Consider the following 24,148-nt stretch of genomic DNA (forward strand, 5'->3'; position numbering starts at 1 on the left):
TTGATAAGGTACCCTATGTAAGGCTTATTGAGAAAGTAAGGAGGCATGGGATCCAAGGGTACATTGCTTTGTGAATCCAGAACTGGCTTGCCTATAGAAGGCAAAGATTTGTAGACGGGTCATATTCTGCATGGAGGTCGATCACCAGTGGGGTGCCTCAATGATCTGTTCTGGGACCCTTACGCTTCAGGAATTTTATAAATGACCTGGATGAGGAAGCGGAGAGATGGGTTAGTAAGTTTGCTGTTGACACAAAGGTATGGGGGTGTTGTGGATAGTGTGGAGGGCTGTCAGAGGTTACAGCAGGACATTGACAGGATGCAAAATTGGGCTGAGGAGTGGCAGGTGGAATTCAACCCAGATAAGTGTGAAGTGGTTCATTTTGGTAGGTCAAATATGATGGCAGAATATAGAATTAATGGTAACACTCTTGGCAGTGTGGAGGATCAGAGGGATCTTGGGGTCTGAGTCCATAGGACACTCAAAGCTGCTGTGCAGGTTTGCTCTGTGCTTAAGAAGGCATACGGTGTATTGGCTTTCATCAATCGCGAAACTGAATTTAGGAGCCGAGAGGTAATGTTGCAGCTATATAGGCTGCTGGTCAGATCCCACATTGAATACTGTTCTCAGTTCTGGTCGTCCCACTACAGGAAGGATGTAGAAACCATAGAAAGGGTGCAGCGGAGATTTATAAGGATGTTGCCTGGATTGGGGAGGATGCTTTATGAAAACAGGTTGAGTGAACTCAGCCTTTTCTCCTTGGAGCGATGGAGAATGAGAGATGACCCAATCAAGGTGAATAAGATGATGAAAGGCATTGATTGTGTGGATAGTTAAAGGCTTTTTCCCAGGGCTGAAAAGGTTGCCACAAGAGGACATAGGTTTAAGGTGCTGGGGAGCAGGTACAGAGGAGATGTCAAGGATAAATTTTTTACTCGGAGAGTGGTGAGTGCACGGAATCGGCTGCCGGCAACGGTGCTGGATGCAGATATGATTGGGTCCTTTAAGAGACTTTTGGATAGATACATGGAGCTTAGAAAAATAGAGGGCAATGGGTAAGCCTAGTAATTTCTAAGGTAAGGACATGTTTGGCACAGCTTTGTGGGCCAAAGGGCCTGTATTGTGCTGTAGGTTTTCTATGTTTCTAGGTTTCCAGGCTTTGAAGCCACTTTGTTGCACAAGCAGCTCTGCTGGTCAGGCCACATTTCACATGGACAACTCCAGGTTACCGAAAGCAGTACTCTGTGGTGATCTCTCTTAGTGCAAGAGAGGACATGGTGCCCCAGGTAGGAGGTATAAAGACCACCTTAAGCAGCAGCTCTCACAGGACTCTGCTACATAAGAGAAGGTGGGGAGACCTTCATCTGATAATTGGAACATAAATATTTTTAATAAATTATAAATACATTTTGCTTTGCATAAGTGGCAAAAGTATCTGGAATTTTTAAAAAGAGTGTCTTGCTCCTTATTTTAGATTCCTGGAGATTGGTGCTGTTTGGATTCTGATATTTTGTATATCCATGTTTGTGGAAGAATGGGTTTCAGTCACTGTTGTTATTTAGTGCAGCTGATGGCAAAAGTGATGTGCTATTAACTGTGCCTTTAAATAAAAGCACTAATCCTGGATTTTGGATGGAAAGTCACTTTTTAATAGAAAGCTAGGCCAAATCAATCATTATGCATAAAATGAATCCATACTGGGTTAAACTTGTTTTCACTGGGTGCATTGTATAAGTTTGTATCTAAAAAAAATGTTTGTCATATACATTAATGATCTGGATGATGGGGTGGTAAATTGGATTAGTAAGTATGCAGATGATACTAAGATAGGTGGTGTTATGGATAATGAAGTAGGTTTTTAAAGCTTGCAGACAGATTTAGGCCAGTTAGAAGAGTGGGCTGAAAGATGGCAGATAGAGTTTAATGCTGATAAGTGTGAGGTGTTACATTTTGGTAGGAATAATCCAAATAGGACATACATGATAAATGGTAGGGCATTGAAGAATGCAGTAGAACAGAGTGATCTAGGAATAATGGTGCATAGTTCCCTGAAGGTGGAATCTCCTGTGGATAGGGTGGTGAAGAAAGCTTTTGGTTTGCTGGCCTTTATAAATCAGAGCACTGAGCATTGGAGTTGGGATGTAATGTTAAAATTGTACAAGGCATTGGTGAGGCCAAATTTGGAGTATTGTGTATACTTCTGGTCACCAAATTATAAGAAAGATGTCAACAAATTAGAGAGAGCACAGAGGAGATTTACTAGAATGCAACCTGGGTTTCAGCACCTAAGTTACAGAGAAAGGTTGAACAAGTTAGGTCTTTATTCTTTTCCTATTCTGCACCTAGTAAGAGAACTCTGTAGCAACATGGGAGGACTGAGGGACCAGCAGCAGGAAGGATTAAACTGGCGCTCGTCCCTAAATGGGATACGGACTCAGAGGATGAGGAAATGGGGGTGTGATAAATGCTGCCTTTCGCCAACTCCTCAATAATTGAGGAAGAGATTCCCAACCTTTCTCATGCTGAGGCAGGTGAAATGGGGGAATTAGCAGTGCTCGGGCAGGCTTGCAGCTAGACCATGAGGGGGACTGGGCTCTAAAGTAACTGGGAATGAAGCTGAGCTCAGCCTAGTGGCAGAGGAATCCAAGTTGCAGGAGGGCGCAAGTGATATATCGGCGGAGGCCTCGCCATATAGACGAGCAGGATTCCAAGGAGTGTCTGAAACTGAAGAAGTAGATAATCAGATAAGAAGATCTTAAAGAGTCTGAAGATCCCCAGATATGCTGGCCTGTGTAGCACTAGGGGAACAAAGTGCTACATCTATCCCCAAGTGAGAAATGTCACTTCCATTTACAAATGGGTTGGAGGTTCGGAAATCACGAAATTCCTTTGAAAAAGGTGTTATAATATGGGATGACAAATTACTTCAAAATTATGAGGAGATTACTATATTGGTGAGGGGAGAGTGTAATGTCCTATTTTTACAGTTATGCTGTATGCATTTCACTTAGCAGTTCTGCTTTCAGCTTGTTTGGATTATTGTTAAAGATAAGGGATGATGAGGAATGTGTGCCTTCCAATTGGGATGGTAGAACTGAGGGGAGGCTTTTCTGGTGAGGGACAGTAAGGTTAGGCTTGGGGCTTTTGTTTAGCGGAAGATGAAGGGAATAGGCGGTGAAGAGAACAGATTGCAGGATTTGACCCAGATTCAATGAAGCCAGATATGAGATCAATTGAGGATTGGTGAATACGGTGAAATGTGGAGCTCCAACTTGTGGACATTTGTTTGTTTACATAAAATGGGCCCTTTTCTTTTTGGTTTTTCTTTACTAACCCTTAAGTTAAGATAATATTCATAAATATAATTCCTTTAATCGTATGTAGTGTACTGTCTGTCATTTTGTGTAACTAATTTGTAACAGGTTAGCAAATTACACAGCATCCACACAAACCGGGGTTTGGGCGGGAGAGCCGTCTCAATCTCATGAGTTTGGTGGGTCTGGAGAGAATCTTCCCTAGACTTATGCAACCAAGGAAACCAGGAGATTTCAAGGCATTGGTAAGGCCAAATTTGGAACACTGTGTACAGTTCTGGTCACCGAATTATAGGAAAGATATCAACAAAATAGAGAGAGTACAGAGAAGATTTACTAGAATGTTACCTGGGTTTCAGCACCTAAGTTACAGGTTGAACAAGTTAAATCTTTATTCTTTGGAGCGTAGAAGGTTGAGGGGGGACTTGATAGAGGTATTTAAAATTATGAGGGGTATACATAGAGTTGACGTGGATAGGCTTTTTCCATTGAGAGTAGGGGAGATTCAAACAAGAGGACACGAGTTGAGAGTTAAGGAGCAAAAGTTTAGGGGTAACATGAGGGGGAACTTCTTTACTCAGAGAGTGGTAGCTGTATGGAACGAGCTTCCAGTGGAAGTGGAAGTGGCAGAGGCAGGTTTGATTTTGTCATTTAAAGCAAAATTGGATAGGTATACGGACAGGAAAGGAATGGAAGGTGATGGGCTGAGTGCAGATAGGACTAGGTGAGAGTAGGCGTTCGGCACGGACTAGAAGGGCCGAGATGGCCTGTTTCGGTGCTGTAATTGTTACATGGTTATAAAATATTGAGGTCAACAAATGGCAGCAGCTGGATTGTGACTGAGACGGAGCACCCAAGAATTCTGAGGAATCCATAAGAGCAACTGCTGAAGAGAAGAGGAGACCCAGGAAGGATCCTACTCCTCAAGTGCCTACATCCCAGCTGCTACCATGCCCATACTGTCTGCAGATCCAGAATTGGCCTCTACAGTAACCAATGATTGAGCCGTCACTCCCAAGAACTCTTCCCTCAGGTGAGGTGAACTGAACTGAGCATTAGTAGTGCCATAGATTATAAAGGTTACTTTGACTGGTCACCGTCCTGCATTTTACAGCTGTAATCTTACCTGCCGTTTATCAGCCCATCGCTCAACATTCTCCAGCTATGCATGTGTCAATGGAAATGGATATTGTGTAACTATGAGTGGACGTCGAGAGGCAACTGACTCATGTTCTGATTCCCCCATCTACAAGCAGCATGTCAGGAGTGTGAGGGAATATTCTCCAGCTGTTCTGCATACATCAAGATTTGAACTTCCAGTACCTCAACTTACTGGTCCACCAGAAGGACACACCACTGGTCACTTCCAGAGATAGAGGTTCTCTCTGCTTTTCACTGCAACCCTTTCTTAGCAGGACTTGGAAATAGACACAACTCTACCAGCCACGTTCCTTACGAATGGAATATTTATTATCGACACTTCACCCCTTTTTCCTTCTGCTTAATGGACTGAAGGGAGAAGTTCCATTAAATCATCATTCGAAGTAACAGGATTAGAATATTTGGCTCAAGGCATCTGCTCCATTATTCCATTGTGGCTGATTTGTTATCACTCTCAACCCCATTCTCCTGTCTTCTCCCCATAATCTTTGTCACTCTTACTAATCAAGAACCAAATAACCTCCACTTAAAATATACCCAGTGACTTGGTCTCTGCAGTCATATGTGACAGTGAATTCCACGGATTCACTTCCCTCTGACTAATGCAATTCCTTCTCATCTCTGTTCATAGGATACCCTTGTATCCTGAGGTTGTGTCCTCTGGTCCTAGACTCCCTGATGATTGGAAAGATCCTCTCACATGATCGGAAAGATCCTCTATCTAGGCCTTTCAATATTCAAGAAGGAGCAGGAACTTCCAGTCAGTGTTAATGGAGTTTACAAATGCTTCATCAACCGCAGTCCAGGGCCCAGTGAATAATTGTACCTGTTGTCCAGGGGTGCCAATGGCTCCTCTTGGTCCAGGTAGACCACGCGGACCCTAGGAAGGAACAAGACCAGCATAAGAATTTGACCTTGAATGAGCACACACTGAACCAACAATAAGAGTCCCACTCACCGGCTCACCGGGCAACCCTCTGGGCCCTACTGTTCCATCTGCTCCCTACAAAATGAGGAACAAAGAGAGTAATCAGTGATATTTCGCATCATACACAAACAACAAATAATTTGCTAACTCCTCTGCATGGTTGAGTTTCTATTAGATAATTAATGCTAAAGAGGACTTGAAGAATCATTTCTGTGAGAGGAATTGCTGTTGCAGAACAGATCAGGAAATAGGACATGACAGTATTCAACATCTGGGACCACTGTGGTCTATTTTTCATCTTCTTGTTCAGACGACACAGATGTACAGGAGATGGTAATGGCTTCAACATGGTCATCTGAATCTGATTAGTGGAGCACACAGACCTATACAGAGGGATGGAGAAAATGCTCCAAGTAGAAATATATCATAAATTCAGGCCAATTTGTGTGTGGGTGTGAAAACAGGAGAAAACTACCCATGCCCCTTCAAACTTGTTCTGCTGCTTGGTGAGATCATGGTTCACCTCAGTGCTTAAAGGGTTAATTCCAGACTGACTTACCCTGAGTCCATCATTGCCATGAGGGCCAGGGGGGCCCTTTGGACCGAAGTCACCCTGAAAAAGGAAAAGATTTCATATAGAAAGCAAAGCAGTGGTCAGATTCATTGTGGCTGCTGACTGAGAGGAAGCTCTCTCACCAGGAAACCAACTCACCTCGACAGTCAGAATTATCTGTGTGTGAAACTGAGCGTGTGCCTGTGCACGTGTGTCAGAGTGTTTGTGCCTGCATGTGTGAGTCAAAATGTGTGTGTGTGTGTGCGTGTGTGTGTGTACGCGCACATGCAAGCATGTGTTGGTGCAATAGCTGTTTCACTCACCCGATGGCCCTTTCTCCCAGGCAGTCCAGGCAAACCATCGAACCCCCTGTCACCCTGTCAAAGCAACAGCAGCAGCTGATCAGCCACACAACAAGTTGGCAAATGCCTCCAACTTCAAAGTGAAAATGTAAGGTTTCTTTTGAAGTTACCTCAGCTCATCCATTTGGAGAACTGCAGAGGAAAATTAATCCAACCTCTACACACAGAGCCTTAAAATGTCAGAGAGATTAGAAATAGTGCCTTCATCCCATCAAGTCTGTGCTGAACATTTGGGGCAGCATGATAAGTCAGCAGTTAGAGTAACACTATTACAGCGCCAGTGACCTGGGTTCAATTCCACCATTGTCAATACGGAAATTCGTACATTTTCCCCTTGACTGTGCTGGTTTCCTCCCACATTCAAAAGACTTATCGGTTAATAGGCTAGTTGGGCAGATGGATGGCATAGGCTCACTGGGGCAGAAAGGTGGGTTACAGTGCTGTAGTACTGAATAAATAAAGGAAAAGCTTCATTTGCACATAATGGCATTGCGTCCTCCCCACAGTCTCACCAACAGAGTCTAACACTGACCCACATGCAAGAAACAATTTGTAGAGGCCCATTAATCAAACAAACTGTACAGCTATATGGTGTAGGAAGAAACCAGAGCTCCAGGAAGAAATCTACATCATAGCAGGGAGAATGTGCAAAGAGAGCACCATAGGTCAGGATTGAACCTGGATCAATGCACTTTTGAGTTGGCAGTTCCATAGATCAGGACTCAACTGGGATGGTTGCAGTTTTGAGTCAGCAGGGAGAAAGGTGTTTCCTGTTCTAAAGAGGCTTGATGTTAACTCAAGAAGGAGCATGTCATCTTCTGTCTACACACATTGAATTCCTTGGTACTCAATACTAAACTCAGCATTTTCAGATAAGCAGCGTTACTTCATCCCAACCACTTTCATTTTGGTTTGTTCCTTTGTTTCTTTTCTCTCCTGTCCCTACCCACCAACATTTAAATATATGATTACCTTGACAACTTTGGGCTGCACTTGATCACAGACTGTATCCTCCAACCCTTAACCTTCTGCAACATTCACATAATAGGAGACACCGCAGAGTGCAAATGCTGAATCCTACAGTAACAAAACAAGCTGCTAGAGGAATTTAGAAATTGATTGGGGGGGTCAGGAATTGCCAATGTTTTGTGTCAAAACCCTGAATTAGGAACAACCCAATCCTCAGTTCTTTTCTTTTCCCTCTACAGATGCTGCTCAGCCTGCTGAGATTTTCCAGCAGATTGTTGTAAGTTACATTGTGTTTGTTTTTTTCCTATTCCTGTTCTGATGAGAGGTTAACTTTTCCCCTCCTTCCGCAGATGCTGCCTGTCATGTTGGCATCTTCTGCACACAGCAATATCCTACAATCAAGCACTGGTGGGACAAAACCTTGGAGAAATGTCTACTGTTTTGGTCTTATCCCTGTACAGGAGTCAGGCAAGTCTGGTTAATCCAATTGGGTGGTGCATATAGTAGAACTGCTGTCTCATAGTCCCTGAGAACTGTGTTCAACCTTGACTTCTAGTGCTGTCAGCATGGAGTTTGCACGTTCTCCTTATTAACCGTGCAACTTTTTTCCACCTCCTCCAATCCTGGGTAAAAACAGGGGTTAGAAGATCCGTTGGTGTCTGTCAGATGCTCCTAATGTGTGGTAGAATCCACAGCGAGCCAATGGAAATGTAGGCAGAATAAAATCAATGGGAATTTTAGTGTCAGTATTGGCTTGGTGGAAAGAATGGCCCTTTTCCCATTTACGACTTTCAACAATTGCTCATAATTTGGAGCATTTTAGAGAGTAGTTACAGGCAAATGTAGATGGTCAAGTATTCTCTGAGTGAACCAAGTGGATTACAGAGGGTCACAAACACAAGAGATTCTACAGATGTTGAAACTCCAGTGAACACACACAAACACAATGCTGGAGGAACTTAGCAAATGAGGCAGCATCTATGGAGGGAAACAAACAGTCTGCATTTCAGGCTGAGACCTTTCTTCCGAATGTAAATGAAGGAGGCAGAATCCAAACCGAGAATGGCGGGGGGGGGGGGGGGGGTGAGGGAAGAGTACGAGCAGACCAGTGACAGATGAAATCAGGTGAGGGGCAAGTTGTGTGTGTGGGTGGTGTGAGAAGCTGGGAAGGGATAAATGGAAGAGATAAACAGCTGAAGAAGATGAAATCTAAGCCGAAAGGACTGAACCATGGAAAAAAGGGGAGGGGCAGAACTACATAGAGGTGATAGGCAGATGAGAAGACAAGGGGTGACAGGACAACCAGAATGGGGGATGAAAAATGAGAGAGGGAAGGAGGGGAGAAATGACCATAAATTGGAGAAATCAATGTTCATGCCATCAGGTTGAACTCTACACAGATGGAATTTGAGGTGGTGCTTCTCCACCCTGAGCATGGCCTCATCACGGCAGTGGTAGAGGCCTTGGACTGACATGTTGTAATAGACATGGGAAGGCAAATCGAAATGGATAGCCATTAGGAAATTCCACCTTTTGTGGCAGATGGAGCAAATATGCTCATCAAAGTAGCCACCAATCTACATCAGGTCTCACCGATGAAGAGAGGCTGCACTGGAAGCACCCAAGTACAGAGGGCAGATACAAGCCAGCCATAGCTCTGGAGCCTCAAACACAAGAAATCTACAAATGTTGGAAATCCAGAACAACACACACAAGATGCTAGAGGAACTCAGCAGGTCAAGCAGCGTCTACAGAAAAGAGTAAACAGTTGACGTTTTGGGCCAAACCCCATCTTGAAGAAGGGTCTCAGCCCAAAACGTTGACAAATAACTCTTTTCCATAGGTACTGCTTAATCTGCTGAGATCCTCCAGCATTCTGTGTGTGTTGCATAGGTCTAGAGCCACTGATATGGACAAAGTTCCCTCATTAAAGCATTATAACTGCTACACAGTCACTGTTAGTTTTTATTTTACAACTTATGTTAATCACATGAATTTGTATTTCCCAGCTGCAGTGGTGAGACACCAGACTAAATGCTCTCCCCAGAATACAACAGGATTCCATTCCTGAGAAGGATTTGTACCTCGAGCCATTCATAATTCGGAAATAAGTAATGAATGGGAGAGGATCACAGACACAGAGCAGACGAAGGAGCAAGCAGCCACCTTCCCACTCCGGTCAGCTCCACCCAGCTCAGCTCTCAATCTTTGAGGCTCTTGGAAGTGGAGGGAGAAGGCACTAGCAAATACTCTGTTTCTACCCGGCAGTAACTGTCCACAGCCCCGCAACAGTAGGAAAATCCACCACCCCTGCTCCCAAACTCCTGTAAGGGCATTGGCAACCTGGGGAGGGAGAATTGCTTATCACCAGCTCCAGTCTCTGAGAACGGTGATCATGAAGCAGGTTGGTGCGTGCACTTGGAAGTGGAAAAGGAAGACAATGGTGACGGTTCAAGAAGTCATACAGGTGCCAGGAGACTACCCACCTTTACTCCCGGCTCACCAGGTAACCCTCGGACTCCATTTACTCCAGGCCGACCCTGTTAAATTGAGGAAATATGCAGTTAGTCAGACAGAAAGGTAGACATCAGGTTTATTAAGAAGATAGAACAGTAAGAAGCCCTTCGACCCACTATGTTTTGCTGAACTCATTAACCTAATGCCTCATGACACCAATCCTTTCTCCCTTCTGCCTGTACAATGTCCATACCCCTCCACTTCCTGCCTAGTCAATGTGCCAAAGGGTGTCTTAAATGTCTTTCAAATTTGCCTCCAGCACCAGCCCATGCACCCACATTCTGTGTAAAAATCTTGCCCCACGATTCCCTTTGAACTTTTCCAAGCCTTACCTTAAATGTATGTACTGTAGTATTTGACATTTCAAGCCCAGAAGTAGTGTCAAATACTATTGTCCATCTATGCCTCTTATAAACTTCTTTTATGTCCCCCCAGTTTCCACCACTGAAGAAAACAACCCTCTTTATCCAAATTGCAGTGATACCACATGCCCTCTCCTGCACTGTAAACCACTTCAGCACCCTCTCCAAAGCCTCCACATCATTGTATAATAAGGCATCTATTTTCATTTGTTTTGTAAGGAACCCATGATGTAATCTCATTTCTTTTCACACTTTTCAATTCTGCAATTTGATGAGGATAAGTGGATATCTACAACACCATTGAGGGAACATGAACCAGTTCTCATAGAGCGATAAGAAGTGGAGAGAGTGAGCAATTTCAAGTTTGTGGGTATCAGTATCTCTGAGGATTTAATGTGGGTCCAACATATCGATGCAGCTATAAAGAAGGCAAGAAAGTGGGTGCATTTCATTAGGAGTTTGAGATTTGGTTTGTCATCTAAAACACTCAAAAACCTCTACAGATGTATTGTGGAGACCATTCTAACAGACTGCATCACCGTCTGTTATTGGGGGGATGGGAGCTGCTACTGCACAGGATAGAAAGAAGCTATAGAAATTGTAAAGTTAGTCAGCTCCATCTTCAAAGAGCACTACCTCAGAAAGTGGACGTCTATTATTAAGGACTACTATCACCCAAGACATGCCCTCTTCTCATTGCTACCGTCAGAAAGGAGGTACAGAAGTCAAAAGGCACACAGTCAGAGATTCAGGAATAGTTTCTTCCCCTCTGCCATATGCTCCTAAATGGACATTGAATCCATGAAAAATATATGTGGAATATGTTGCCATCAGCGACTGTGGAAGCCAAGTCATTGGGTGCATTTAAGGTAGAGATAGATAGGTTTTTGATTAGCCAGGGCATCAAAGGGTATGAGGAGAAGGCAGGGGAGTGGGGATGACTGGAAGAATTGGATCAGCTCATGACTGAATGGTGGAGCAGACTCGATGGGCCAAATGGCCTACTTCTGCTCCTATATCTTATGGTCTTCTCACACTACCTCACTTTTTTTATATTACATATTATTTCTGTTTTTGCACTATTTTTAATGTAACAATTTAACTTGCATACATATACTTACTGTAATTAAAATATTTATTTGTTTTTACAAATTCATCATGTATTGCATTGTACTGCTGCCACTAAGTTAACAAATTTCATGACATATGCCGATGATACTAATCCTGATTCTGATTCTGAGTGGACACCATCTCATCAAAGTGTGACAAGGCAAATGCCAGGTTAATCTATTGCTAACTCATTGAGGGAGGAACATTGACTAAGGTTATATGACATTATGGCACTTCGATGGAATCCATCCTTTAGACCACCCAACTCTCTCTTTACAACACTCCTGCAGCCCTTTGAAGAACTTTTTCAATCAATATTAATCCCCAACCATCCCCAAAAGACCAGGGACAGTCCCATGCTGATCCCTAACCAATCCCCAACATTTTCAATAATGATTCTCACCAGCTGCCACTCAACTTCACCAGTTCTCAGTGGGAATCGATGACAACACTACCTCCCAAAGTACCATCACCAATGGGCATTGATCATCCCAGCAGTGAATCAAAGTAAGTACTTTGTGAACCAGGAAGTTCGATGGATCAATGCTGTGCTTGTTAGGAAAATTCCAGGAAAGATCCCAAATCACTGGTATTGTTGGGTGGACACCAAGCATTAGACAGTGCGTCAGAAACATAACAATGCTGTCAGCTTTCTGGTACTTCACTCATAATTTGAGAGATCTCAGGAATATATTTTTGTTTTCTCTGAATGGAAACTTAGTGATAAATTTTCAAATCTGGACCAACAGTAAAGTTGTCTGCAAGACGTTTAAAAAACAAGAATGATTTCAAGAACAGAGGGACAGACTCAATAGTCTGAATTATCTTTTCTCACCCTTGACTTTCCTTGATGTTATTGTACAAGTAATTAGCACAGATTTTGTTAAACTCATTAAACTTCGACCGTGGTGGGTCTTATCAGCAAGAATGACGAGTCAACGTACAGAAAGGAGGTGCAGCAGCTAAAGGAATGGTGCAGAGCCAACAACCTGTCTCTGAATGTGAACAAAACAAAAGAGATGGTTGTTGACTTCAGGAAGGCACAAAGCAACCACTCTCTGCTGAACATTGAAGGCTCCTCGGTAGAGATCGTTAAGAGCACCAAATTTCTTAGTGTTCACCTGGCAGAGAATCTCACCTGGTCCCTCAACACCAGCTCCATAGCAAAGAAAGCCCAGCAGTGTCTCTACTTTCTGCAAAGACTGAGGAAAGTCTATCTCCCACCCCCCCATCCTCATCACATTCTACAGGGGTTGTATTGAGAGCATCCTGAGCAATTGTATCACTGCCTGGTTCAGAAATTGCACCATCTTGGATCGCAAGACCCTGCAGTGGATAGTGAGGTCAGCTGAGAAGATCATTGAGGTCTCGCTTCCCGCCATTGCAGACATTTACACTACACGCTGCATCCACAAAGCAAACAGCATTATGAAGGACCCCACACACCCCTCATACAAGCTCTTCTCCCTCCTGCCACCTGGGAAAAGGCACCGAAGCATTCGGGCTCTCATGACCAGACTATGTAACAGTTTCTTTCACCAGGCTATCAGACACCTCAATACCCAGAGTCTGGACTGACACCAACTTACTGTCCTCTACTGTGCCTATTGTCTTGTTTATTATTTATTGTAATGCCCGCACTGTTTTGTGCACTTTATACAGTTCTGGGTAGGTCTGTAGTCTAGTGTAGTTTTTTTTTGTCTGTGTTGATTTTATGTAGTTCAGTGTAGTTTTTGTACTTTTTCATGTAGCACCATGGTCTGGAAAAACGTTATCTTGTTTTTACTGTGTAAGTTATGGTCGAAATGACAATAAAAGTGACTTGACTTGACTTCCTCAAGTACTAATTAATTTCTACCCACCCATGTTTTAAAAACCAGGACAACTAATAACATCAACTGTTTGGTTTCTGGGATATTAACAACTGCTTTGCTGAGGGGGTTCTGATTAAAACTGTGGGTGAAGAGATTTATAATCATGAATTGCAATCATTAGCTACCCAAGCAAAACACATTGTTATCAGTCAGGGTATTGCCACAGATAGATCCGGCTCAGAAAGGCGAGGCAATCACAGACGATCGCAGCAGGAGTAACATCATCCACCGAATGGATGAGGAGAGACTTGGGTAGTGAAGTGTTGGAGGGAGCTGAGAGGCAGAAAGAACAAGGGGGAGGAGAGAGAACAAAGGGGAGCAGGGGCTGGGGTGATTACTGAGAAAGTGTGAGTGAGAGTGTATGAGAGAGAACGTACAAGAGAGAGTCTGAGAGAGGAGAGCTAACACACTGGATAGCAAGAAAAGGGGAAGAGTTTGAGGGGGAGAGGGGGGTGAGAGAGAGGGGTAGAGACGGGGTGAGAGAGGGTAGAGAGAGGGGGAGGGGATGAAGGGAGAAAGAGGGGAAGGGGAGGGGAGAGGAGGAAGGGAGAAGGGGAGAGGGAGGGGAGGGGGACAGAGAGGATTGGGGGAGTGGAGGGGAGAGGGGTGGAAGGGAGGGGAGAGAGTGGAGAGAAAGAGGAGAGGGGGAAGGGAAGAGGGAGGGGAGGGGAGAGATTGGATAGAGAGAGGAAAGGGGAGGATGAGAGGAGGAAGGGGAAAGGGGAAGAGAGAGAGAAGGGGAAGGGGAGGGGGAGAGGGAAGAGGGGATGGAGATGGGTAGAGGGGAGGGGGAGTTGAAGGGAGAGGGGTGGAGGGGAGGGAAGAGAAGGGGCATGGGGAAGGGGGAGAGAGGATTAGAGGGAGGGGAGAGAGGGATAGAGAGGGGGAGGGAGATGGGGAGAGGGAGCAAAGAGGAAGCGGATGAGGAGTGAGAGGAGAGCGAGAGGCAGGGGAGAAGAGGGGGGGAGAGAGGGGGAGGGGAGGGAAGAGAAGGGAGAGAGGGGGCATGGGGAGAAGGGGAGAGAGGGATAGAGGGAGATTAGGGGGAGGGAGATGGGGAGAGGGAGCAAAGAGGGAGAGGATGAGGAGAGAGAGGAGAGCGAGAGGCAGGGGAAAGGGAGGCAAAAGGGAAAAGGGAATAGGGAGGGGAGGGGGAGGGGGAGAGAGGAAGGGGAGAGGTAGTGGTGTGAGGGAGGGGATGAGAGGGGGATTGGGAGAAATGGGGGGAGTGGGAAAGAAGGGGAGAAAGGGAGGAGAAAGGGGAAGTAGGAGAAAGGGGGAGTGAAGTAGGAGAGAGGGGGAGTGAATGAGAAGAGAGGAGGGGGAGAAAGAAGGGACAGAGAGGGATAGAGAGAGAAGGGTGAGAGAGAGAAGGGCAGAGAGAGAAGGGGAGAGAGAGAAGGGGAGAGAATATGTGAGGTATATGTAGAGAAAAGAGAGAGAGGGAGAGAAAAGGGAAAGAAAAAAGGAATGGAGAAGCACATGGGCAAAGCGTATAGAGAGACAGAGACACACTCACACACACAAAGGCAGAGAGAGGGAATAAAATAGAGACAGACTGTAAGAGAGTAAGAGGGACACAATGATAGAAAAAGAAAAAGATAGACAGAGAGAGGCAGGCAGAGACAGAGAAAGAGACAGACAGGTAAAGAGAGAAAAAGGGAGAGTACATTGGAGGAGATTCAGAGTACAAAATGGAAGTAAGAAACAGGCATCTGAGATACAGAGAGGGAGAGAGTTAGGAGAAACAGAAGGTTGAGAGACATTTGAAAGACAAAGGGTGATGGTAGAAACAAGAAAGAGGAAAAGGGGACAATATATAGGACATTGAGTGTGTGAGAGAGAAAGTGAATATGCATGTTAGAGTTAGAATAACATAGTGCAAAGATAGAATAGTTTAAAGAAAGCAAATGGAAAACAAAATGCAAAGGGTAAGGATATAAGTTAAAGAATCTGAGAAACAAACAATACAATGGTAAGAGAAAATAGGAAGATATATGTAAAGTTCAAAGCAGGTCTTCAACCAGTCCAATTAGGAAAGATTTCTGCCTAGTGTGGTAAACATTTGGAAGCTGGCTATGCAATTGGGATGGGACAGCAAGATCAGATGGACAAGTCAGGGATGGGTGGTGTGAGCAGTGTCAACAGGTGCATTGCTGTCTTCCAACGTCACTGGAGAGATGGTTGAGGCAAACTCTATCTCTGGCACTCTGTTGAATTCCTGCTCTCTGTGCACATTACTGTGGGAAGAACTCAAACAAATCCCAGATGGCTTTGAGCAGGGATATACACGTCCTTGTACGCTATCCAAGAACTCTGTTGGGCTTCAGAATTACAGAACAGAAGTTTGGGTTCCTGCCAAGTTAGGGAAAAGACTTGGCTCGGAATTTCACAATGACTGAGGATATTCACAAAACCACATAACTTAAGATAACTTTATCAAACTTTGACTTGTATTGAAACTTAATGTTTCTGCAGGTTCTTGCTTGAAAGAGGGAATGATAGTGGTTACTGGTTTGAGGTGTTAGGTTTAAATATACCAAAATTTACCTACCTGCAAATTCTTAATGTGCGTGGGGGGGGGGGGGTGGGGGGGAGGTTGGATGTGGAGATGGCATTTCCCTGACTCAAGTATCTAGAACAAATTACCTAAAACCTAATATAAGTTGCTGGTCAATCAGAACAAAAATGCAAAGAAATGTCATCACCCAGGGTAGAGAATAGTTAAAGCGCTCATCATTGAGCACAGCCAAGGCAGAGTCTGATGGCTCCTTAGATACTTCATGGAGAGAAATGGCATTGGTGCAAGAAAGTGGAGAGGAGACAGAAGATCAGCCTGATTTTATTGCATATCAGAAAAGACACAAGAAGCCAAATGGCCTACATCTAGTTAGAAAAAGAAACATTGAAAACCTACAGCAGAATACAGGCCCTTTGGCCCACAAAGTTGTGCCGAACATGTCCCTACCTGAGAAATTACCAGGGTTACCCATTGCCCTCTATTTTTCTAAGCTCCATGTACCTATCCAAAATTCTGCTAAAAGACCCTATCATATCAACCTCCACCAACGTTGCTGGCAGCCAATACCACGGACTCACCACTCTCTGCGTAAAAAACTTACCCCTGACATCTCCTCTGTACCTATTACCAAGCACCTTAAAACTGTGTCCTCTTGTGGCAGCCATTTCAACCCTAGGAAAAAGCCTCTGACAATCCACACGATCAATGTCTCTCATCCTTCGTTGCTCCAAGGAGAAAAGGCTGGGTTCACTCAACTGTCTTCATAAGGCATGCCCCCCAATCTAGGCAACATCCTTGTAAATCTCCTCTGCACCGTTTCTATGCCTTCCACATCCTTCCTGTAGTGAAGCGACCGGAACTGAGCACAGTACTCCAACTGGGGTCTGACCAGGGTCCTATATAGCTGCAACATTACCTCTCAACTCCTAAATTCAATCCCACAATTGATGGGCAATACACCATACGCCTTCTTAACCACAGAGTCAACCTGTGCAGATGCTTTGAACATCCTATGGACTCAGATCCCAAGATCCCTGTGATCCTCCACACTGCCAAGAGTCTTACCATTATTACTATATTCTGCCATTATACTTGACTTACCAAAATGAACCACTTCACACTTATCTGGGTTGAATTCCATTTGTCACTTCTCAGCCCAGTTTTGCATCCTATTGATGTCACACTATAACCTCTGACAGCCCTCCACACCATCCACATCACCACCAACCTTTGTGTCATCAGAAAACTTACTAACCCATCCCTCCACTTCCTCATCCAGGTCATTTATAAAAATCATGTAGGGTAAGGGTCCCAGAACAGATCCCTGAGGCACCCCACTGGTCACCAACCTCCATGCAGAATATGACCTGTCTACAACTACTCTTTGCCTTCTGTAGGCAAGCCAGTTCTGGATCCACAAAGCAATGTCCCCTTGGAACCCATGCCTCTTTACTTTCTCAATAAGCCTTGCATGGGATAACTTATCAAATGCCTTACTGAAATCCATATACACTACATCTACTGTTCTTCCTTTATCAATGTGTTTAGTCACATCCACAAAAAATTCAATCAGGCTCGTAAGGCACGACCTATCCTTGACAAAGCCATGCTGACTATATCTAATCATATTATACCTCTCCAAATATTCATAAATCCTGCCTCTCAGGATCTTCTCCACCAACTTACTAACCCACTGAATTAAGACTCACTGGTCTATAATTTCCTGGGCTATCTCTACTCCCTTTTATGAATAAGGGAACAACATCCGCAACCCTCCAATCCTCCAGAACCTCTCCCGTCCCCACTGATGATGTAAAGATTATCACCAGAGGCTCAGCAATCTCCTCCTTCGCCTCCCATAACAGCCTGGGGTACATCTCATCTGGTCCCAGCGACTTATCCAACTTGATGCTTTCCCAAAGCTCCAGCACATCCTCTTTCTTAATATCTACATGCTCAAGCTTTTCAGTCCACTGCAAGTCATCACTACTATCACCAAGATCCTTTTCCATAGTGAATACTGAAGGAAAGTATTCATTAAGTACCTCTGCAATTTCCGCCAGTTCCATACACCCTTTCCCACTGTCACAATTGATAGGTCCTATTCTTTCATGTCTTATCCTCTTGCTCTTCATATACTTGTAGAATGTCGTGGGGTTTTCCTTAATCCTACCCACCAAGGCCTTCTCATGGCCCCTTCTGGCTCTCCTAATTTCCTTCTTAGGCTCCTTTGTGTTAGCCTTATGATCTTCTAGATTTCTGACATTACCCAACTCTCTGAACCTGTTTCTGTACCTTACCATTACTTCCCTGTCTCATTGGAACGTACCTATGCAGAACTCCAGCACAAATATCCCCTGAACATTCACCACATTTCTTCCATACCTTTCCCTGAGAACATCTGTTCCCAATTTAACCTTCCGAGTTCCTGCCTGATAGCCTCATAATTCCCCTTACTCCAGTTAAATGCTTTTCTAACTTCTGTTCCTATCTCTCTCCAATGCTATTGTAAAGGAGGTACAATTATGATCACTATCTCCCAAATGCTCTCCCACTGAGAGATCTGACACCTGACCAGTTCTCTTTGTTGTGTTCTTATCTGATTTTAATTTAAATATATCTCTTTTCATGATTTGAGAATTACTGGCATTGATAACCCAGCCTATCAACTTCTTGAGAAGATGATTCCAATCATGGGAGAACAGAAATACATCCTTTCAAAACAGAGCAGAGAAGGAATTTCTTTCACCGGAGGGTTGTGAACCTATGGAATTCATTGCCACAGGTGACTATGGAGAACAAGTCATTGGGTTTATTTAAAATGGAGTTTGATAGGTTCTTGATTAGTTAGGGCATCAAAGGTTATGAAGAGAAGGCAAGAGAATGAAGCTGAGAGCATAATACAGTATATCAGTTATGATTGAATAGTGAAGCAGACTCAGTGGGCTGAATGGTCTAATTCTGCTCCTACTTCTTATAGCCTATGGCCATCTTGATCCACTGCAGTCCTTCTGGTGAAAGTGTTTGCATTGTTCTGTTTCTTAGTATTAGAACCAGGGACATTGAAGGCCTGTTGATATACTTCCCTCTCAAGATGGTGGGTGACTCAGAAGGGAACCTGCAGGGTGTGGTGCTCCATGCACCTTCTGCCCTTGTCCTTCTTGGTGATGGAGGTTATGGGAGAGGGAGGCACTGGGTGGATGACCATGGTGTATTTTGTAGATACCCTAATCGTCGAGAGAATGAATGTATAGCATGCTGGCTGGCATTATCATGGTGAAACGTGGCTTTGATGATCTCCTTGTCAAAAGGGACAAGAGGTTACCCGGTTAAATACATTTTCATTAACCAAGTTACAAACTGGTATGGGGAAAAGGAGAATGGAATTATCTCGCAGATTAATGAGGGTAGATGCAAAGTCGAGTACTTGCCTCCTCCTGTTTCTACATATGGTTAACTCACCATAACTTCCTCTACAAATATCATCCAGAGCAGTTCAACCACCTAACCCGCCCAAAAACACGTGCCAATATCCAAACTGAGAGTAAGGAGTGGCAAGGACTGGTGAGCCCAACTGATGCCTCTTTTCACTCTGCATCGCACCCTGTCACAGCAGTGAAATACAGCCTCCAAACACCTGTTCAATTAATTAATGAATCAGTCTAACATTTAGAGTAAATCTAGACAGAACTAATGGTTCTAAAACTGCTGATTACATCCTCCACTTCAATGGAGGTGTCCCATATTCATTTAAACAAGGAGATCCCTACCCTTCTTCCAGTTCTTCCAGGAGCACCTGGAGGTCCCAACACACCAGGAGGACCCTAGAAGGCAAAGAAAGACATTTTAAGACACCTTCTTCAAACCCAGCATGTTCCCCAAGACTCTCCACAGTGCTGCTTGAAGACTAGCATCCACTGTGACAACAGAAAACACAGCAATTATGGTCGCTCATGGCAAATTCTCACAAAGAACAAGGGTTTTGACATAATATCAGCAAATCCAGGAAATACTTTGCAGGTTGGGCTGCTTCTGTGGAGAAGGAAGCAAAGTCACTGATGGAGCTGCAACATTAACTCCTGGATTTATAGAGTTATAGAAAGATATAGCACAGAAATAAGCTCTTCAGCCCATCTATTCCATGCCAAACCATTTAAACTGTCTACTCCCTTCGACCTGCAGCAGGACCATAACCCTCCATAACCCTACTGTCCATGTATCTATCCAAACTTCACTAAACATTAAAATCAAGCCTGCTTGCACTACTTGTGCTGGCACCTCATTCCACACTCTCACGACCCTCTGAGTGAAGAAGTTTCCCCTCATGTTCCCCTTAGACTTCTCATCCTTCATCCTTAACCCATGACCTGGTTATAGTACCACTCAAACTCAGTGTAAAAATCCTGCTTGTATTTACCCTATTGATATCCATCATAATTTTGTCAAATCTCCTCCCAATCTTCTACAATCCTCATTTCTCTCTCTCTGATGCTCCCTGAACATTGTGGAACCCCAACCTTTGACCCACAATGTCTGTGTCAATCACAATGACAAATTACACTAAAACATTTCTGACTGAACATGATCCACATCCCTCCGTTCTCTGCATATCCGTGTGTCTATCTGAAAGCACCTTAAATGCAAATACTCCAGTATTTAACATTTCTATCCGGGGAAAAGAAAGATTCTGACTCTCTACCCCATATATGACTCGTGTAATTTATAAACTTCTTTCAGGTCTCCACTCAGCATCTGACATTTCGAGAAAACAACCCAAGTTTGTCCAACCCCCTCTAATCTGATCTGCTGATTATTTCCAGGATTTGCTGTTTTTAAACAGATTAAACGTTTTATTTTTCAAAACATTGTGAGATGTTGGCTGAAAAATAAATAATGTCTGTGAGAGCAGGAAAATCTCTCTTCATAACACAACAGATGCAAGCACAGGAGGGACTTGGTTTCATGTCATCTGAGAATTTTCAGTCATAGACTAGCAGTATCCAACTATAAGAGACTGAATCCACTCTTTATTCAGACCACTGAAGGCAGTCTTGAACCCTCAACCAGTTGATTCAGATTCAAGAAAGCTCCCCACTTAGTCACAGCAGACACACATAGGGAGTGTGTCAGGATGTTAATGCTAATCTTAACTTCAAGGTAGCTTCCATTTTGCATAAAGAGCATGGAATCTGTTCTTGTGTTGAGGAAGCTCTCACTGATCCTCATGGTCAGACTTTACTTGGATGTTCCGACCAGAGAGATTCAGATTTTTCAATTGATCACATGTACATCGAAACAGATAGTGAAATGTGCCATTTGCGTTAGCAACCAACACACCCAATGATGTGCTGAGGACGGGCCGCAGGTGCCAGCACTCATTTTGACAGCAACAACGACACCAAAACAAGCCTATTCCCCACCCACCTCCTCACTCATACATACAACATCAGGCATTCCACCCTGGGACCAGCTGCCTCCCGTCCTTAGGTTCAGACCCTCAGGCATCAGTTTCTAACTTGGATTATGTTTCATTACTAAAATAAATATTTGTCCGAAAGAACCTTTTGCCTACCTTTGGACCCATTTCACCAGAGTCACCTTTTAGGCCAATGAATCCAGGGGGACCCTGTAAAGAAAAGGAAGGAACACAAACAGTTTTGGCTGTTAATTTATTGTCCTGAAAGACTTCACAAAATCTGACCTCACTTCATTACTTTACCACATTTCCCATTCCACTTACCCACTCCAAAGATGTCTCCAATTCCTTGCTCATTTTAAGCCCCCTGTACTCTCCAGTCCACCCCTCCTCCTCCCCTCTTATCCACTCCCTCCTGCACTTTCTTGTCCATGTAAAAACCACTCATTCTGTTAGTGGATGAGCAAACCAGGAAACTAGATATCAATCCAGCAACAGTAACTGAAGACCCAGCATGGCATCTGGGAATTTAAATCTAAGAAAATAACTCTGTAATTTCTAATTTTACTCTAATAGTTCCATACAACCCGGTGAATCCCATATTTCCTAGATGCCCAATTCTCTCTCACCTGTCTATACATCCTGATTGTCACTTACCACACATCTACACCAAGGGAAATAGACACACAAGACTCTACTGACACTGGAGCCTGCCTGACAAGCAATCTGCTGGAAAAATTCAATGGGCTGAGCAACATTTGTGGGAGGGCACATTCAGTGTGATAGGGACAGCTTCTTCCCCTCCGTCACCAAATTTCTGAACAGTCCACCAACACAATCTCACTAGTTTGCTCTCTTTTTGCATTATTTACTTCTTATATTTCTTATAGTATAACTTCTTTGTGTCTTGCACTGTACCGCTGCCATAAAACAACAAATTCTATGCCATATGTTGAAACATTTCCATCAGCATTTTCATGCTGATGCAGAGTCTCAATTCAAAATGGCAACAATTCCATGATGTCTATAGATGTTGCTCGACCTGCTGAGTTACTCCAGCAGTTTGCTTTTCTCTTAGAGATAATCATCTCACATCATCTCTATTTTGTTGTGATAATTGTTTTAAATCTTTGTCCCTTCACGGACTTGCCTGCCAGAGGGGTAATATTATTATCTTCTCATTAAGTCACCTTTGAAGCCAGTGAACCTACCAACTTGCACATCTTCAGCATGTGAGAGGAAAGCGGAACAGCCAGGGAAAGCCCAGGTGATCAGAGGAAGAACACGTAAATTCCACACAGACAACAGCGGTGATCAGGATCAACCTTGGGTCACTGGAGACCTGAGTCATCAGCGCTAATTGCCACATCACACATCACTGTGCATCCAATTGAAAAGCTAGTTGATACTAGCAGGAAATTATAAGATTGTCATAAAGATGCATCTGGCCCACTGACATGCTTCATGGGAAGGAAATCTGCCATACTTACCCAGTCTGGCTTTGATCTGCCTCGGAATGTGGCTGACTCTGAACCACACCCAGCTGGATTAAAAACGGCTGCAGCAGTTGGAGAGGGTGGAAGACCCCCACCTTCACAAGAACGATTAGGATTGGGCAATAAATAGTGACCTTGCTATAGAAACATGGGTGCCATAATATATTCAATTGGTAGGGTTGCTGCCTCACCTCAAGATGTTCCAGTTTCTTCCTACCTCCACATATAGGCAGCTCAGTAGGTTGGACCATAAGACCATAAGAACAAAATTAGCCCATTTGGCCCATCGAACCTGCTCCTCCACTTGATCATGGCTGATTTATTTTCCCTTTCAACTACATTCTCCTGCCTTCACTCATAATCTTCATTGTCCTGACTAATCAAGCATGTATCAACCTCCGCTATAAAAACATCCAGTGACTTTACCTCCAAAGCCATCTGTGGCAACAACTTCCACAGATTCACCACTGTCTGGCTAGAGAAATTCCTTCTTATCTCTGGTGTAAAGGAATATCCTATTCAGAGGCCATGCATTCTGGTCCTAGACCAACACTCCTCCCCATTCCAGTCTAGGAAACATCTTATGCACATCCAGGCCTTTCAATATCCAGTAGGTTTCAATAAGATCTCCCTCATTCTTCTAAACCCTGGAAAATACAGGTCCAGAGTCATTAAACTCTCCTTATACACCAACCCTTTCATTCCTGGGATCATTCTCCTGAACCTCCTCTGGACCCTCTCCAATGACAGCACCCCAACACTACTCACAATGCACAAATGAAAGAAAATCTGCAGATGCTGGAAATCCAAGCAACACACACAAAATGCTGAAGGAACTCAGCAGGCCAGGCAGCATCTATGAAAAAAAAGTACAGTCGACGTTTCCAGTCGAGACTCTTTGCAGGATTTAACTACTCATGACATTCCATGTGATCTCAACAAAAGCCTCTGTTAGGAGTTGATATGTTCTGCCCATTCCGGGTGCTCCGGTTTCCTCCCACTGACCAAAGACATAATGCTTAGTAGGTTAATTGGTCACTGTAAATTGTCCTGTGATTAGTCTAGTGTGTGGCTTGTTGGGCCTGTAGAGTCTGTTGTGTGGTGTATCTCTAAATACATAACTGAAGACACAGCATTGCATCCTTGGTTTTCCATTCTCGTCTCTCGAAAAAAATGCTAACATTGCATTTGCCTTCCTTATGATCAGGTTAATTGGTTATAAACATTATCCCTAGAATAGTAGATGGATGGTAGGAAACAAAGTGAGCTGATGGCAGATGAGAGAGAGTGGACATTATGGAAATTTGGGATTGCCCTGAGAGTTGACAGATTCATGAGCCAAATGGAAATATAAGAATAGCATGAGAAATTACAGAATTTTCTCAGTTCAGTTTAAATTCCCCCACTGCAAAGGTGAGACTTCAATGACTGTCCCCGGACCAATATCCACTGTCTCGGTTACTCTCCCATTGACAAAACCACTGACTTATCCTTTCTAACCCAGAGTTTCACCAATACAGTGGTACCCTCACATTATAACAGCTGGATAATGGAAGCTCACTCTT

General features: G+C 43.9%; 1 protein-coding gene across 3 annotated transcripts in view; it reads right to left on the reverse strand.

The window, feature by feature from the left end:
- The window catches only part of LOC132406557 (collagen alpha-1(XI) chain-like), a 404,353-nt gene that overhangs the window by 208,448 nt on the left and 171,757 nt on the right, over positions 1-24,148 (reverse strand). For all 3 annotated transcript variants that reach the window (XM_059992380.1, XM_059992381.1, XM_059992379.1), the window contains 7 exons: positions 21,244-21,297; positions 19,442-19,495; positions 9,774-9,827; positions 6,280-6,333; positions 5,963-6,016; positions 5,434-5,478; positions 5,302-5,355 (listed from right to left, as the gene is read on the reverse strand). In XM_059992380.1, the coding sequence (XP_059848363.1) occupies positions 5,302-5,355; positions 5,434-5,478; positions 5,963-6,016; positions 6,280-6,333; positions 9,774-9,827; positions 19,442-19,495; positions 21,244-21,297 (369 nt within the window). The remainder of the gene's footprint in view (positions 1-5,301; positions 5,356-5,433; positions 5,479-5,962; positions 6,017-6,279; positions 6,334-9,773; positions 9,828-19,441; positions 19,496-21,243; positions 21,298-24,148) is intronic.

This window comes from Hypanus sabinus, chromosome 16 (assembly GCF_030144855.1).
Source record: "Hypanus sabinus isolate sHypSab1 chromosome 16, sHypSab1.hap1, whole genome shotgun sequence".
Taxonomy (NCBI): Eukaryota; Metazoa; Chordata; class Chondrichthyes; order Myliobatiformes; family Dasyatidae; genus Hypanus; species Hypanus sabinus.